Source organism: Oncorhynchus gorbuscha, linkage group LG02 (genome assembly GCF_021184085.1).
Source record: "Oncorhynchus gorbuscha isolate QuinsamMale2020 ecotype Even-year linkage group LG02, OgorEven_v1.0, whole genome shotgun sequence".
NCBI lineage: Eukaryota > Metazoa > Chordata > Actinopteri > Salmoniformes > Salmonidae > Oncorhynchus > Oncorhynchus gorbuscha.
In genome coordinates, this window is record NC_060174.1 from 95,439,434 (window position 1) to 95,455,779 (window position 16,346).

Sequence of the window (16,346 nt, forward strand, 5' to 3'; positions counted from 1 at the left end):
AGGGGAAACAAGCAAGAACATTCGTTTGGAATAGTCCACTTTCACTATGAGTAGTGTGAATGTTATCAAATTAACACATTTCATCCAATATGTGAACAGTACATGCAATTTACACGACACCTATACTTGGTTAGTATTCAAAGTGTCGTCTATCATACATCACATAAACGGTTGTTTCTTTTTATTTAACAAGCTAACCCTTTCCTCAAGAAATAATGGTTTAATCCCAACTTCATCACTTCATCAGTCACTCGACCAGTTGCAACATGGATACATATGCTGATGTGTAGTCTCTGAAGAATTATTTACATTTTCATCAAGTCATGTGTAGCAAAGAAACCATATATCAAGTTGACCATGTGTCCATGGTTATGGTAATTTCTTTGTGTAAAGACTAGTTTACATGTCAGCTCAAACCTAATTATTCACTTGGTTATTTCCACTTTATCCATGTAGAATGTTCTAGAATGCCTCTCAATTGTTATCAACTTTGCCTGTTGTTATGGTGACCACATTCTAATTTCACACCTTTTTGTTTGTGACAGAATTATTCTGGGAAGAAAACCTGCAGTGTGTTTTTCAAACATGAAGTGGTCTGTCAGAGGCATCGTTTATTTCAAACATGAACTTGTGTAATTTATGAGAGCAGTAAAGCCAGGAGAAAAAATACATGAACATAATCTTTGTATCTACTCAGCAGTAAGTATTTTGACCACATTGTGTTTTGTGTAATCGCGTTGTAGGCTATATGACCCTGTTTTCACTGTACATTTGAAAGTATTACACTCGATGTTGTATGTATTTTGTATGCCTTTATATCTGTTTCTGCTTTGAAATGAATATGAATATATTTATCCATATGTGCTCAAGGACAGCCCACTGAAGGAAGATGGATATGTATGAGAACCTTGGCGTCGTGGGTGAGGGGAGCTATGGTACAGTAATGAAGTGTCGACACAAGGAGATTGGACACATTGTGGCCATCAAGAGGTTCAATGACAAGGAAGAGGACAAAACCATGAAAAAGGTTATCATGAGAGAAATCAAACTTCTGAGGGTGAGGAACTTAATTTTTTAAATATTATTATTTTATTTTTTTAACCTTTATTTAACTAGGCAAGATCAGTTAAGAACACATTCTTATTTTCAATGACGGCCTAGGAACAGTGGGTTAACTGCCTGTTCAGGGGCAGAACGACAGACTTGTACCTTGTCAGCTCGGGGGTTTGAACTTGCAACCTTCCGGTTACTAGTCCAACACTCTATTGATCAGTTCCACATAAAGCAGCAGTGTTACTGTGACTGTCTCAAATATCGGGTACAATTCACTCATTGGCTACAGTCCAACTAATGTCACATCCCTGATAACAACAGCATACTACTACAACGTTAATTCTGTTCATATATGTCTTTACACAGAAATTTCGCCATGAAAACCTTGTGAACATGCTGGAGGTATTCCGGTTCAAGAAGCGCTTGTATGTTGTCTTTGAGTACATTGACCGCACAGTTCTGGAAGACCTAGAGAGATATCCTCATGGTTTGGACAGCAAGCGCCTCAGAAAGTACATGTTCCAAATTCTACGAGCCATGGATTACCTTCACACCAGCAATGCAAGTATTCCTCTGTAGCTCAGTTGGTAGAGCATAGTGCTTGCAATGCCAGGATAGTGGGTTTGATTCTTGGGTCCACCCGTGCATAAAATCTATGCATGCATGACTAAGTTGCTTTGGATAAAAGTGTCTGCTAAATGGCATATATATTATTCTCATTTCATAGATTCTGCCTAGTGAGTGCACAGGAAGATATACAATACATGATGTGCCAACTGACAAGTTTAAAACTACAAGTTTAATTAGCTATTATGAAGGGCATTGAACAATATTAAAGAAAGAAACTTGTTGACAGTAAAACAGTAGTTCTTCACTGGCTTGAAACATGCATCTTTTCTCAACAGATCATTCACAGAGATGTCAAACCTGAGAATGTTCTTGTCTCTAACTCTGGGGTGGTGAAGCTCTGTGACTTTGGATTTGCCAGAGCCTTGGCACCGACTGGGGAGCCTCTCACAGACTATGTGGCCACGAGGTGGTACAGAGCCCCAGAACTTTTAGTGGCAGACAACACTTACAGCAAGTGGGTATCAAGCAGAACCACAGATCTCAGGGCAGTGTTCAATCTTGAATGTATTATGGAATAAGACCACAGTAATTATAATGTCAAATCTTCTAAGGGTTGCTCATCATTTTGGTACAGATATATCATGTTTATACCACAGCATCGTTGAATACTCGTTTCTGATTGGCTAGAAGGACATTCTAGAATGATAGATTCTTAAAATGTTCTTTACTAGACCTGTAGATGTGTGGGCCATTGGATGCTTGATTATAGAGATGGCTACAAGCAATGCTTTTCTGACGGGGACTTCTGACCTGGACCAGGTGCACAAAATAGTCAGCAAAGTGGGTAAGTACAAACCAATGGGTATGTTAGCCTGAGTGACAGTCTGTTTCTGCTATCATCAACTCCTAGTCACTCATTGTCCTTGGCTTAACAATGACTAAAATAGATCTGAGACCATGCTAAGGGTGTGGGCATCAATGGTGAAAATGTGGACTTGATAACATCTGAGGCCTCTAACATTGTAGATGTAATTAAAATAACCATTTACACTTAATCAAAATGTTGTCCATTCTCCTAAGGGAGCACAGATAACCTAAAGCTTTTCCGACATCAGTAGGGCAACAGGCCTGCTAGGATTTCACCATTGTTGAAAAGTAGGTCCCAAAGAGACAAAAAGGCAGTGTAATCTGTATCCCAAATGGCAGCCTATTCCCTTTATTGTGCACTACTTTTGACCAGGGCTTATAGGGCTCTGCTCAAAAGTAGTGCTCCTGAATGGCGCATCGGTCTAAGGCACTACATCTCAGTGCTAGAGGTATCACTACAGACCCTGGTTCAATTCCAGGCTGAATCACAACTGGCCGTGATTGGGAGTCTCAGAGGGCAGCGCCCAATTTGCCCAGTGTCGTTAGGTTTGGCCAGGGTAGGCCGCAATTGTATTTAAAAAATCTAAATCAAATAGATAATAGGGCTATTTGGAACATCATAATTTTTTCCTGGTTAAGAGCCCCCCAATGAATTTGGCCCTATCCTAACACTTAACAGATTTACATCGTATGTCGATTTGTGGCTTAATACGGGGCCATAGAGGGACAATTGGCTTCGCTCTATAAATAAACTTTATTCAATCCTTGGCCAGCAGTGACAAATAAACCAATGCTGAAAATGAACTGTGGCATTTTGGCTTTTATCCAGGCCTGTACAAGGAAAACCCCAATGATCCTTTTGGCATTTTGGCCCAGGACATAAGAGCAAGCTAAATAGAGGGGAGTGAGATAACACTGCTGTTTTTGGTTGTTCCTGTATTAGAGAGTCTTTTAGCAGGTTCAATCTGTTTTTCATTCATTCTCTTTGGTGGAATGGGATACTCAGGCTATTTGACTCTCTAATCCGCCCCAGTGTGTATCTCTCTGTTTCCGAAAAGAGAGGCTCTCTGGAGGGAGCTAATTTCAGAATGTCAGTGAAGATTGAAGCCACTGGTAGCGAGGGACGTGGAGAGGCCGACATACTGTCTCCTCTCTTCCACCAGCGGTCTGTGGACAGAACTCATCCTCCCAGCAGAATGAAAGAGCTATTTACAACACTCTCTGTGTCACAATAATGATTCATTACACTTCATGGTGATGTGATGGCTGCCACCACGCTGAGTGCAGGGGATGTAACCAGTGCCGTGTACTGTCTATCAATGCTAATCAGAAGTGAAGCTATGTGATTGTACAGCTAATTATCTTGTTATACTGTCGTTTTACTACTGAATGTGTGATGGTCATAATTGGGTTACATAGATAATTGAAGTACTGTACAACAATTTGAGGAATGAGATAACCTCAGGATGGCTCCCCTTCGATTATCTGTTATGTAATGGTATATTGATACACAGGTGTTTTGTCTTGATAGGGCCTTTGACCCGTCATCAGCAAGACCTGTACTTCCAGAACCCCATCTTTGCTGTGGCCAGCCTTCCTGAGGTGCAGCTCCTCAGGGACCCCAGGAGGAAGTACCACAAACTCCACTTCTTAGTGGCTGAAATAGTGGATGTAAGTCTACAGAGAGATAGTGAAGAATGTGTAGGGAGTGTGACAGGAGTTTGTCTTGAAGAATTCAAGGAGGATTTCCAGGGCAGGTCACATGGTCAGGAAAAAGCCTGGCCCTAAGAATGTGACATGGGTTGTTTACTTTTACAGTAAAGGTCTTCTTTGTTTTAGTCATGCCTACAGATTGATCCATCTCACAGGGCTGCGTGCTCCATGTTGCTCGTTCATCGGTACTTCACCAAAGACGGGTTCGTTGAAAGGTGAGTCAGGTCCGGTCAACTTTGCATGTCTAGTGTACTTGGAGAAGCTATAAGCTTGAAAGAGAGTGGAGTGAGATTTTTGACCTACATTCTGACCTGCTTACGTACAAAATGGGGATGTGATACTGCATTGTCATAGTGTCATAGTCTGGCCACACACACATTGTTTTGCCTTGTGTTGCTAGCCTTGAACTTTCCTTGAAATGTTCTAATATTTATGAGATACTGTTTATTAGTTGTAATAATGTCATGAACTGCAATTGACCTGAATAACTGCTACTTCCTGCTTCAGATTCATACCAGAGATACAGGCATTGATACTGAAAGATGCCAAGGTTAACAGCATGCACTGGATTCATAGTAGCTCATGGGAGCCAGCAGAGGACCAAGGAACAGGAGTCTTGTCCTCATCCTCATGTAACAGAAAGCCAGTGAAGGTATAAACTACATGGACACTTAGTCAGGGCGCAAAGCACTAAGATAGTACTGTATTCTACATTTTACAGGTCTGTTCGTTTAGCACATGCTCTTAACCATTTATATGTGCAGTAAGTGGGCAGAGCAACTAAGTAAATAAATCAAATCAAATTGTAACAAAAAAAAAATAAATAATAAATAATTAAAGAGCAGCAGTAAAATAACAGTAGCGAGGCAATATACATGGGGTAACGGTACAGAGTCAATGTGTGGGAGCACAGCTTAGTCGAGGTTATTGAGGTAATATGTACATGTAGGTAGAGTTAAAATAACTACAAGTCAAAGCATATATACGGTGTAGAAATATAGATTTACACCATACCAGTCACATACCAGTCAGCCATACTGCACATGGACTGTTTTTGTTTTAGGACACTGAGAAGGACCGACGTGGGAAGGAGCCTGAGCAGAAGCATTCTAGGGCAGGCAGGAGGTCAGAGATCAGGATGACCTGCAGCCCTGTCTCATCTCAGACAAACAGACAGCCCTTTACCTCCACCTCTACCTCCATCCCAGACCCCCCTCAATCTCAGGACAAGGCTGGAGCCTTTACCATGCCCCGCATCAACGCCAGCAACAATCTTTTTGCTGCTGTCCCCGTTCCATGCTGTATGGAAGTCACCAAGTCCCGGTCAGTGGCTCTCAGATCAGAGACATATAGGACGCTTCATCTGGTATAGTGTTGTTCAGAATACCACCCAGTGATTTCAGAGTAGCTGTATCAGGCTCACTAGATCCAGTACTTCCAAAGTGTACATTCTTAAATGTATTTATCTATTCTGGACGTTCTGTCATTTCATCCTGGCAGTTCATGAAAAGCATGCTTTGGTAGGGTATACCAAGTCAGAGATGTTCATGCTTGTGTCTGTAGCACTGATAAGGTAAAGAGACGGCCGAGCCCTACTGACCTGGCCATGGGGAATAGTCAGCTGACTGATGCCCCGTCTCAGGTAAGTAAGGAAAGGTGTGTGCAGTGCATGTAAAGGGGAACACAGACACATAAAAACAAATAAAATACCAAACCTTCTGTTATATAACATGCTTGACATCTGGCCCACGCCTACAGTATGTCTGTAACAGCAGGTGGGTGCGTGGGTGTCTGTACATGCAACAGTCATTAGGGCTGACAAGCTCTTTGTCATTGTTTCCACTCCCAAAGGAATGCCTCTCTGACTCACCCCACAGTAATGTTGTAGTTTTCCTAACATCTCGCCCGGTATGTTAAGAACAGAACATAGTGTCTTATGTGTTTACACCCTTTATGTCATCAAGTTAAACCTCATGGAAGACAATGTTAACCCACTTGGAATGCAGCCGTGATTACCATATAAAATAATTGGGCGCAGTGAAAATGCAAGCTTTTACAATATAGTAACAAAAAACTGTCTAGTTCTTCTATTGTTCAAAATACCTTATGACCTCTACATGTATATTTTTTTTACATAAATATTGTTGTTTTGCCCTGACGGGTGTTTATCACAGCTATCGTAGTACAGTTACAGACAAATAGCCTAATGTAAATTCCTGATTATATTTAACATAGATCACACACACACACACACATATATATATATATATATATATATACATACACACACAAACAAACACACATGCAATACCTTCGTGTTCTCATTAACAAGTCAAGTATACATTGATTAAATATCTTTATATAAGAATATACACTTTGGAAGTATATAAAGATATTTAATCAATGTACAGTCGTGGCCAAAAGTTTTGAGAATAACATAGATATTAATTTTCACAAAGTCTGCTGCCTCAGTTTGTATGATGGCAATTAGCATATACTCCAGAATGTTATGAAGAGTGATCAGATGAATTGCAATTCATGGCACAGTCCCTCTTTGCCATGCAAATGAACATTTCCACTGCATTTCAGCCCTGCCACAAAATGACCAGCTGACATCAGTCAGTGATTCTTTCGTTAACACAGGTGTGAGTGTTGACGAGGACAAGGCTGGAGATCACTCTGTCATGTTGACTGAGTTTTAATAACAGACTGGAAGCTTCAAAAGGAGGGTGGTGCTTGGAATCATTGTTCTTCCTCTGTCAACCATGGTTACATGCAAGGAAACACGTGCAGTCATCATTGCTTTGCACAAAAAGGGATTCACAGGCAAGGATATTGCTGCCAGTAAGATTGTACCTAAATCAACCATTTATTGGATCATCAAGAACTTCATGGAGAGTGGTTCAATTGTTGTGAAGAAGGCTTCAGGGTGCCCAGGGTGCCCAAGAAAGTCCAGCAAGCGCCAGGACCGTTTCCTAAAGTTGATTCAGCTGCGGGATCGGGGCACCACCAGTACTGAGCTTGCTCAGGAATGGCAGCAGGCAGGTGTGAGTGCATCTGCACGTACAGTGAGGCAAAGACTTTGAGGATGGCCTGGTGTCAAGAAGGGCAGCAAAGAAGCCACTTCTCTCCAGGAAAAACTTCAGGGACAGACTGATATTCTGCAGAAGGTACAGGGATTGGACTGCTGAGGACTGGGGTAAAGTCATTTTCTCTGATGAATCCCCTTTCCGATTGTTTGGGGCATCCGGAAAAATGCTTGTCCGGAGAAGACAAGGTGAGCGCTACTAGTAAAGCATCCTGAGACCATTCATGTGTGGGGTTGCTTCTCAGCCAAGGGAGTGGGCTCACTCACAATTTTGCCTAAGAACACAGCCATGAATAAAGAATGGTACCAACACATCCTCCGAGAGCAACTTCTCCCAACCATCCAGAAACAGTTTGGTGACAAACAATTCATTTTCCAGCATGATGAAGCACCTTGGCTCGGGGAACAGAACATTGATATTTTGGGTCCATGGCCAGGATACTCTTCACACCTTAATCCCATTGAGAACTTGTGGTCAATTCTCAAGAGGCGGGTGGGCAAACAAAAACCCACAAATTCGGACAAACTCCAAGCATTGATTATGTAAGAATGGGCTGCCATCAATCAGGAGGTGGCCCAGAAGTTAATTGACAGCATGCCAGGGTGGACTGCAGAGGTCTTGAAAAGAAGGGTTAACACTGCAAAAGTTGACTCTTTGCACCAACTTCTTGTAATTGTCAATAAATGCCATTGACACTTATGAAATGCTTGTAATTTGTTACGAATCCCTTTTGGCCCGACAGTCTAGGGGGGGATGGTAATGAGATCCGTAACATAACTCATGCAAATTATTATTGTGACAAAGTAAAAGTGTGAACGAAATAACCACGACAACAGAAATCTACCATCAAACTCTAGGTTTATTTATAAACACACGGTAATGGGGGGAGCAGGAAAAGGGGCTGAGCTGGACCCAAGGAAAGAAACAATAAATACACAAAAACACACCCCTAAGCTAGACTAGCCTACTTTAACAGCTAACTAACTAACCAAAAATACAGTGGGTGGTCCGCCCAGTTCTACCTAGTGTATTTAAAAAAAAAATATTTAACAAAGTTCACCTACGGGTAGTGTATGCCCATGGGCGACTTGTCTTGGTTTCCCCTTTTCCCACCAGCAAACAAACAAACACCATAACCAAAAACAATACTCACAGGTGATGACAAAGTGCTATGAGGTGCTTAAACAAAAGAGAGGTTAAGACACAAAGCGAGAGTGAAACACAGAGACCTACAGACATGGCATTTACAGAGAGATTGAGCTGAGCTAGCTTTAGAACAAACAAATGATGGGGTTTTTAAACCATGGGGAAGGAACTGTGATAGGTCAGGAAATAGGAGGAGGTGTGTCTTCTGATTGATGATTGATTGACTGATTGGGGAGTGATGGTTTTCACCTGTGAGGGGAGAAGGAGAGAAAAGAAACACACACACAGGATACACACACACAGGATAACTGTATCCGTAACATAATTATACTTCAGTATTCCATCTGACAAAAATATCTAGACACTGATGCAGCAAACTTTGAAAATGAATATTTGTGTTATTCTCAAAACGTTTGGCCACAACTGTATACTTGACTTGTTAATGAGAACATGAAGGTATTGAATGTGTGTTTATGTTTGTGTATATTTTTATGATTGTGTTGTGTTTGGTTGTATTGCAGAGTGACAGCCATAATAACCTCCAGGTTGAGATGTCCAGTCTGGCTAAAAAGAAGGTGAAGTCAGTGAGAGACATGAGAGATGTGCGCTTCCCTGGACTTCCTGTGTTCGGCCACCAGATGGAGCTGAAGTTTACAGATGGTAAACAACGTTGTCTTGGTTTCAGAAGAAGTTGTAGTTTTGCTCAGATCTTGGATCCTCTTCCTCTCACCAAATCTTAACCATAACTGATAGAGGTATTAGTTAAACACAAATTGACCGTAGATCAGTGTCTAGGGGCAACTTGACCTTACTCCCACTGTAAGTTAGCTCCCACTGTAAGTCAGCTCCATGGTAAGTCAGCTCCCACTGTAAGTCAGCTCCCACGGTAAGTCAGCTCCCACGGTAAGTCAGCTCCCACGGTAAGTCAGCTCCCACTAAGTCAGCTCCCACTGTAAGTCAGCTCCCACGGTAAGTCAGCTCCCACGGTAAGTCAGCTCCCACTGTAAGTCAGCTCCCACTGTAAGTCAGCTCCCACGGTAAGTCAATTCCCAAAACATGAATGATACTAGACTTGAAGACACATAATTTCCAAAATGAATCTGTCTGACTTAATTGAAAACAAAAAGAAATTGGCCCAAGACTGAACGAGAATGAAACTACAGGGCTGTGTAGTATTAATCAATTAAAATATCATTGAATCACCTGAGGACAGAGATAAAAATCCATTCATTTATTGAAGGCGTTTGGTGTTGTTGAAAAATGTTGATGTGCCAAGTTTATACTTAATGGGGTGTCACGGCTCAGTGTGGCTCCAGGACATTAGAGCATGTGGTCGGAGTAATGTTACTCTAGGATTAGGGTCGGAGTAATGCTACTCTACGATTAGGGTCAGAGTAATGCTACTCTAGGATTAGGGCCGGAGTAATGCTACTGTAGGATTAGGGCCGGAGTAATGTTACTGTAGGATTAGGGCCGGTGTATATTAGTAATGTTGCTCTAGGATTAGGGCCGGAGTGTCACGGCTCAGTGTGGCTCCAGGACATTAGAGCATGTGGCCGGAGTAATGTTACTCTAGGATTAGGGCCGGAGTAATGTTGCTCTAGGATTAGGGTCGGAATAATGTTGCTCTAGGATTAGGGCCGGAGTAATGTTACTCTAGGATTAGGGCCGGAGTAATGTTGCTCTAGGATTAGGGCCGGAGTAATGCTGCTCTAGGATTAGGGCCGAAACAATGTTACTATAGGATTTGGCCCACCCCACCGCTTCTCTGTATTGTGTTATGTGCCAATGTCTCCTGAGGATCTGCTGCAGAGAAGGTCAAAAATTCTGTGACAGCCTAAAACCCCCCACAGACAAATAAATAAGACGCTGGCCAGGCCTCTGTCATTATAGGCTGGTTCCCAAATGTTACCCTATTCTGTAATGCACTAATTTTGACCTGGGTCCATAGGTCAAAAGTAATGCATAGGGCTCCGGTCAAAAGTAGTGCACTATATAGGGAATATAGTGCCATTTCAGACGCAGGTATACTGCATTTCACTCTGTCACATGATGTGGCTGTATCTCTGCTTACTAATTTGTTTAAATTGTTGCATGTTGCGTTTATTTTTGTTCAGTATAGTTTGTCCTTTGTATTGCTATAGTAAAAAATGACTGAATCAGAAGACTAATCAGTAGTTCTCACTGTGCCCTCCCACTTGTCCTCAGCCCTTTATTCTGCTATTGAGCAGAATTAATTTATGATAATAACCAACATTGCATGGGATACATACATATTCCTGAGCTCTTTCTTTGAATTGAACTGCTAATTCAAATTTTCATGATGTAGTGTGTGTGGGCCTCAGTGAGGAGGGAACTTGAGGGTCATGGCGGTGGTGATTGAGGGCAAGGGTTATGTTTTTGTCATGGATAGTGGTCCAGCTGGGCAAAACAGACAGTGCTGGCACGCACGCACACACACACACAGGGGCAGAGCAAAAGAGAGATTAGATAATGGCCATATCTGCCCAAAACAATCCGTTCTGATTACTGAAGAATATATCATCAGAATATAGATCAGAGAAATATATTCTAAAGCAGACCATGTTTGATTCTAATAATGTGGTAACAGATAGAACTTGTTGAGTGAACGCATCCATGTTGACAACATGCTGCTTGATACAGAATGTTTTACTCTCCTATGTAAATGTAATGTGTTACCATCACCCTATGTGTAACCAAAGTATGGTTCTCTGTGCAGATTAAGTATGGTTTTTCAAAGTGTAGATTAGTGTGTGTGTTCAGAAGAAACATGATTATTGTTTTATTCAGCAAAGCACTCGAGGAAGGAGCTGAAGAGCAGAGGAAGAGAAGAAGACTCCAGAATACCATCATTGCCGTCATCCAATTTCACTGACCACGGAAATAAGTAGGTAAGATTCTGACAAATATTTGTCAAGCGTTGCATAGGTACAGACAAGTATTATATAAACTGTTGTTGTTATTAACTCTCTAGGAGGCATAACTCAGTTAAGGACTATGTCAAGGTTATTCAGGACAATTATTTCTTAATTTAATGTTTTTTTCTTCAGGTTTTGGAGAGAACAGTACTATCATTGAGAGTTGATCTGAATTCTTAACAGGGTCCTGGCACAGGATGGTTTATGTGCCTAAACAACATTTGACTGAAGATAATAAAAAGAATAACAAATGTTTTAGACACACTTGGTTTTTGTGATAACAGAGCATCTTTAACTTCAACAGTTAGAATAATGTATTTTTGTGTTCCACTTTTCAGTATTTTATCCACCATATCCCTCACTGTACCCCACCAACCATTCAAAAATAAAGATATTGAAATTAAAGTTACCCCCCCAGACTGTTGTTGAGATTCAATTGGCACATCCGCATTTGCACTGAGTTGCCATTTTACAGCAACAGCAAAAGTCAGTGGCTGCATTTCAAACTCATAAAAGACACACCCTTGTCCACTTACCCTCGCCCTATGCCCTTGGGGTAATCCCCCGGCCATAGTTGTCATCGGTCCAGATGATAGGCCAAGCAAGGGAAGTTTGCAATGTAACCCCCATAGCCCTCGTTTTAATAGAGTTTGCGAGTGTACAATTTTGTTCACTCCGGGGCCTGAAACGCCCCATAATTAGATTTGCGCTGATTGTACATCCGCTAATAAAAGTCAGACCAAAACATAAAACCTTAACGTCAATATGGAGTCAACATACAAGTGTAAGTAAAACCGAATGTAAATAAGTTAGAAATTGTGCTACTAATGCACAAACACGTTAAAGTAATGTTCTTGTTTGGTTAGCTTTCGGAAATATTCCTTCTTCAGAAGTAGCTCGGCAGGCTAGCTTTATTTAGCTAATTCATTTGCTAGCTATCATACAGTAGGTGTATATTAATAATTATATAGTTAATATAGACGTGCAATCATAATTGACTGTAGAGCATATAAAGCACCCACAAGCTACCGGTGGCTGAAAACACAATCATCGCAGGATGAATGCAAGTGGATACTCGTCAGACGTCATGATACATCATCATAAGTGTCTAATTTGATGGCTGAGGAGATAGGGTGTGTCTTTTAAGTGCTTGGAATGCAGGCAATGTGTCACGCCTGCTCCCGCTCCCCCTATCTGGCACTTAGGGCTTAGGTGCTTTTACACCTGCATTGTTTGCTGTTTGGGGTTTTAGGCTGGGTTTCTGTACAGCACTTTGAGATATCAGCTGATGTACGAAGGGCTATATAAATAAATTTGATTTGATTTGATTTAGGGCGCCAGGCGGCCCAGCGTTACGCACACCTGTCACCATTGTTACGTGCATCAGCGCTTCATGGGACTCACCTGGACTCGACCTTATTGATTGCCTCCCCTATATCTGTCACTTCCTCCCCAGTGTCTGCATTAATGTCATTTTGTTCCCCTTGTCCAGACGCTGTCCTTGGTTTGTTTAATGTCTGTTATTTAACTCCCTGTACTTGCTTCTCGTCTCCCAGTCTGTCCTCACACAGTGAAAAAGTATGGTTTTCTGCTAACAAAGTCACAGCTACAGAGGACAAACATGTACACGATAGACGTTAATTATTTTTACTCAAGATTTAAAATAAATGCACCTTCCAATGGTATTTTTTTCACATGTACTGTAATAATAAATAAACCAAGAATAGACTTTGGGCACATCAATATCATTGTTTTCAACACCACAATAGACTGTCAATCTCAACAAATGGAAAAAACATCCCTCCATACCTTTTAGGCGTACCCAGTATCAAAGGCTTGGCTTGGGAATTTGCGAATGTCATTAAATGTTTGGGTATTTTGTAATAGATGTCTCTTTCTATTCACCAATTGGCCACTGCAGTTTGGATTGATTGATTTTTTTGTCAGTTAAACATACGCACAAAGATTTTTTTTAAGTGACCTGGATTGCACAATAAAGTCCAGGACTTGCTATTGTGGTCCCCATTTTTTAAAAACAAAAATACATTAGGTTAATTCGGGAAAGAATTCAAACCCCTTCAATTTCTCCACATTGTTATGTTAGTCTCATTCTAAAAATGGATTAAAATTGTTTTGTCCCCCTAAAGCAATCTACACACAATATCCCATGATGACAAAGAAAAATCAGGTTTTAGGCACTAAAAACTACTACGCTACAAGCTTGGCACACCTGTGTTTGGTGAGTTTCTCCCATTATTCTCTGCAGATCCTCTCAAGCTCTGTCAGGTTGGATGGGGAGCGTCGATGCACAGCTATTTTAAGGACTCTCCAGAGATGTTTGATCTGGTTCAAGTCCAAGCTCTGGCTGGGTCTCTCAAGGATATTCAGAGACTTGTCCCGAAGCCAATCTTGCATTGTCTTGGCTGTGTGCTTAGGGTTGTTGCCCTGTTGGAAGGTGAACCATCGCCCCAGTCTGAGGTCTTGAGTGTCCTGGAGCAGGTTTTCATCAAGGATCAATCTGTACTTTGCCTCGATCCTAACTAGTCTCCCTGTCGCTGAAAAACATCCACACAGCATGATGCTGCCACACCCATGCTTCTCCCCTGATTGTTCAGTTTGTCTGGGCAGCCAGCTCCAGGATGAGTGGTGGTGGTTCCATACTTCTTCCATTTTAGAATGATGGAGGCCACTGTGTTCTTGGGGACCTTCAATGCTGCAGACATTTTTTGGTACCCTTTACCAGATCTGTGCCTCGACACATACATGTCTCTGAGCTCAACAGACAATTCCTTTGACCTCATGGCTTGGTTTTTGCTGGGACATGCACTGCCAATTGTGGGACCTTATATAGACAGGTGTGTTCCTTTCCAAATCATGTCCAATCAATTGAATTTACCACAGGTGGACTCCAATCAAATGGTAGAAACATCTCAAGGACGATCAATGGAAACAGGATGCACCCGAGCTCAATTTCAAGTCTAATCGCAAGGACTTTTTGTCCTGTATTTTATTTATTTATATACATTTGGGAACACCCCCCCCCCAAAAAAATAAAAATAAATAAAAAATAAATAAAAAATAAATATATATATATATATATTCGCTTTGTAGTTATGGGGTATTGTGTGTAGAATGCTGAGGAAATATGTATTTCCTAATATGTATAGGTATTCCTTAAAGAGGTGGGGTTTCAGGTGTCTCCGGAAGGTGGTGATTGACTCCGCTGTCCTGGCGTCGTGAGGGAGTTTGTTCCACCATTGGGGAGCCAGAGCAGCGAACAGTTTTGACTGGGCTGAGCGGGAACTGTACTTCCTCAGTGGTAGGGAGGCGAGCAAGCCAGAGGTGGATGAACGCAGTGCCCTTATTTGGGTGTAGGGCCTGATCAGAGCCTGGAGGTACTGAGGTGCCGTTCCCCTCACAGCTCCGTAGGCAAGCACCATGGTCTTGTAGCGGATGCGAGCTTCAACTGGAAGCCAGTGGAGAGAGCGGAGGAGCGGGGTGACGTGAGAGAACTTGGGAAGGTTGAACACTAGACGGGCTGCGGCGTTCTGGATGAGTTGTAGGGGTTTAATGGCACAGGCAGGGAGCCCAGCCAACAGCGAGTTGCAGTAATCCAGACGGGAGATGACAAGTGCCTGGATTAGGACCTGCGCCGCTTCCTGTGTGAGGCAGGGTCGTACTCTGCGGATGTTGTAGAGCATGAACCTACAGGAACGGGCCACCGCCTTGATGTTAGTTGAGAACGACAGGGTATTGTCCAGGATCACGCCAAGGTTCTTAGCGCTCTGGGAGGAGGACACATGGAGTTGTCAACCGTGATGGCGAGATCATGGAACGGGCAGTCCTTCCCCGGGAGGAAGAGCAGCTCCGTCTTGCCGAAGTTCAGCTTGAGGTGGTGATCCGTCATCCACACTGATATGTCTGCCAGACATGCAGAGATGCGATTCGCCACCTGGTCATCAGAAGGGGGAAAGGAGAAGATTAATTGTGTGTCGTCTGCATAGCAATGATAGGAGAGACCATGTGAGGTTATGACAGAGCCAAGTGACTTGGTGTATAGCGAGAATAGGAGAGGGCCTAGAACAGAGCCCTGGGGGACACCAGTGGTGAGAGCGCGTGGTGAGGAGACAGATTCTCGCCACGCCACCTGGTAGGAGCGACCTGTCAGGTAGGACGCAATCCAAGCGTGGGCCGCACCGGAGATGCCCAACTCGGAGAGGGTGGAGAGGAGGATCTGATGGTTCACAGTATCGAAGGCAGCCGATAGGTCTAGAAGGATGAGAGCAGAGGAGAGAGAGTTAGCTTTAGCGGTGCGGAGCGCCTCCGTGATACAGAGAAGAGCAGTCTCAGTTGAATGACTAGTCTTGAAACCTGACTGATTTGGATCAAGAAGGTCATTCTGAGAGAGATAGCGGGAGAGCTGACCAAGGACGGCACGTTCAAGAGTTTTGGAGAGAAAAGAAATAAGGGATACTGGTCTGTAGTTGTTGACAACCTAGCCATGTAGAAGTGTTCGCTAGAGGAAGGCCTCCTCGACAACTGATCTAACCTAGCCATGTAGAAGTGTTCGCTAGAGGAAGGCCTCCTCGACAACTGATCTAACCTAGCCATGTAGAAGTGTTCTCTAGAGGAAGGCCTCCTCAACAACTGATCTAACCTAGCCATGTAGAAGTGTTCTCTAGAGGAAGGCCTCCTCAACAACTGATCTAACCTAGCCATGTAGAAGTGTTCTCTAGAGGAAGGCCTCCTCAACAACTGATCTAACCTAGCCATGTAGAAGTGTTCTCTAGAGGAAGGCCTCCTCAACAACTGATCTAACCTAGCCATGTAGAAGTGTTCTCTAGAGGAAGGCCTCCTCAACAACTGATCTAACCTAGCCATGTAGAAGTGTTCGCTAGAGGAAGGCCTCCTCAACAACTGATCTAACCTAGCCATGTAGAAGTGTTCGCTAGAGGAAGGGGAGTGTCCT

General features: G+C 42.7%; 1 protein-coding gene across 1 annotated transcript; it reads left to right on the top strand.

Moving 5' to 3' along the window:
- Nucleotides 1–261: 261 nt before the first annotated feature.
- LOC123994939 (cyclin-dependent kinase-like 3) lies at nucleotides 262–11,825 on the top strand. Its single transcript, XM_046298074.1, has 14 exons — nucleotides 262–374; nucleotides 546–699; nucleotides 871–1,057; nucleotides 1,420–1,614; nucleotides 1,959–2,137; nucleotides 2,355–2,467; nucleotides 4,022–4,161; nucleotides 4,330–4,418; nucleotides 4,711–4,855; nucleotides 5,267–5,526; nucleotides 5,767–5,845; nucleotides 8,960–9,098; nucleotides 11,250–11,350; nucleotides 11,510–11,825. The coding sequence occupies exons 3-13, from the start codon at nucleotides 890–892 to the stop codon at nucleotides 11,348–11,350; spliced, it is 1,608 nt and encodes a 535-aa protein (XP_046154030.1). The 5' UTR covers nucleotides 262–374; nucleotides 546–699; nucleotides 871–889; the 3' UTR covers nucleotides 11,510–11,825.
- Nucleotides 11,826–16,346: the final 4,521 nt, after the last annotated feature.